Source organism: Phaethon lepturus, unplaced genomic scaffold (assembly GCF_000687285.1).
Source record: "Phaethon lepturus isolate BGI_N335 unplaced genomic scaffold, ASM68728v1 scaffold30697, whole genome shotgun sequence".
In the NCBI taxonomy this organism is placed as follows: Eukaryota; Metazoa; Chordata; class Aves; order Phaethontiformes; family Phaethontidae; genus Phaethon; species Phaethon lepturus.
In genome coordinates, this window is record NW_010553013.1 from 9,574 (window position 1) to 10,414 (window position 841).

Sequence of the window (841 nt, forward strand, 5' to 3'; positions counted from 1 at the left end):
GGAATGCTCCCCCTTGGTGAAGGCTGGTGGTGGGCTCCGTCCTGCCATAGCCTGCGGGCTAAGGAACTGCTCTCTCCCTGCCTCTCCCCAGCTGATCTGCACTGTCCCAACCAGCCACCTGAAGTTCCTGAAGGAAGCTGGGCACGGCATCACCAAGGAGGATATCCCAGAGGAGGAGCTGCCTGAAGACGTGGATGAGATTGACCACGCCGAAATGGAGCTGCGGCGTGGGCAGATCCTGTGGTTCAGGGGCCTCAACAGGATACAGACGCAGGTACTGTGGAGCAGCGGGTGCTGTGGGGCTCTTCCTTCTTTCTCTTTCTTTCTCTCCAGGGACTCTTGACTGGAAAGAGGCAACGGCTGCTGCTTGGAGGATGCCATCGCCTCCTGGGCTAGACTTCTCCCACCAACTGTGCCTTTCTGGGTCTGCCCTGGTTGGGGAACCAGGACAGCCTGGCTTTCTGGGACAGCTCGGGGTGGGGAAGGTACCGGTCTGTTCTGACACAGAGCATAGCATCCTTGAGTCTGGGACCAGGCTGGTCTGCAGGAGGCTGGATGTGCTGCCGATGGGCACCTCGTGCAGCAGAGGAGGGGGCTCGGAAGCTGGGGCGGTCGCAGAACCACCCGGGCTCTTACTGAGTTGTGCAGCGGGTCAGCACTGAAGCTGCTCTCGGTCGCTGCTGGGACTTCGCTCCCAGTGGGGAACATGCCCAGGAGGGATCCGCCTGTGCGAGACCCTCTCCGGTCTCGCTCCTCTGCTGCTCTCCATCCTTTCCAACGGCCCTTTGGCCAAGGGCTCTTGCCACCCCTCCTTGCCTGGAGCTCTTGGCCCTGCAGCACA

General features: G+C 61.6%; 1 protein-coding gene across 1 annotated transcript in view; it reads left to right on the forward strand.

The window, feature by feature from the left end:
* The window catches only part of LOC104624125 (plasma membrane calcium-transporting ATPase 4-like), a gene marked incomplete at its 5' end in the record, with an annotated part of 9,425 nt that extends 9,082 nt beyond the window's left edge, over positions 1-343 (forward strand). Inside the window, one exon of the mRNA XM_010291410.1 lies at positions 92-343. Coding sequence (XP_010289712.1) covers positions 92-343 — 252 coding nt within the window. The remainder of the gene's footprint in view (positions 1-91) is intronic.
* Between the last annotated feature and the right edge of the window lie 498 nt (positions 344-841).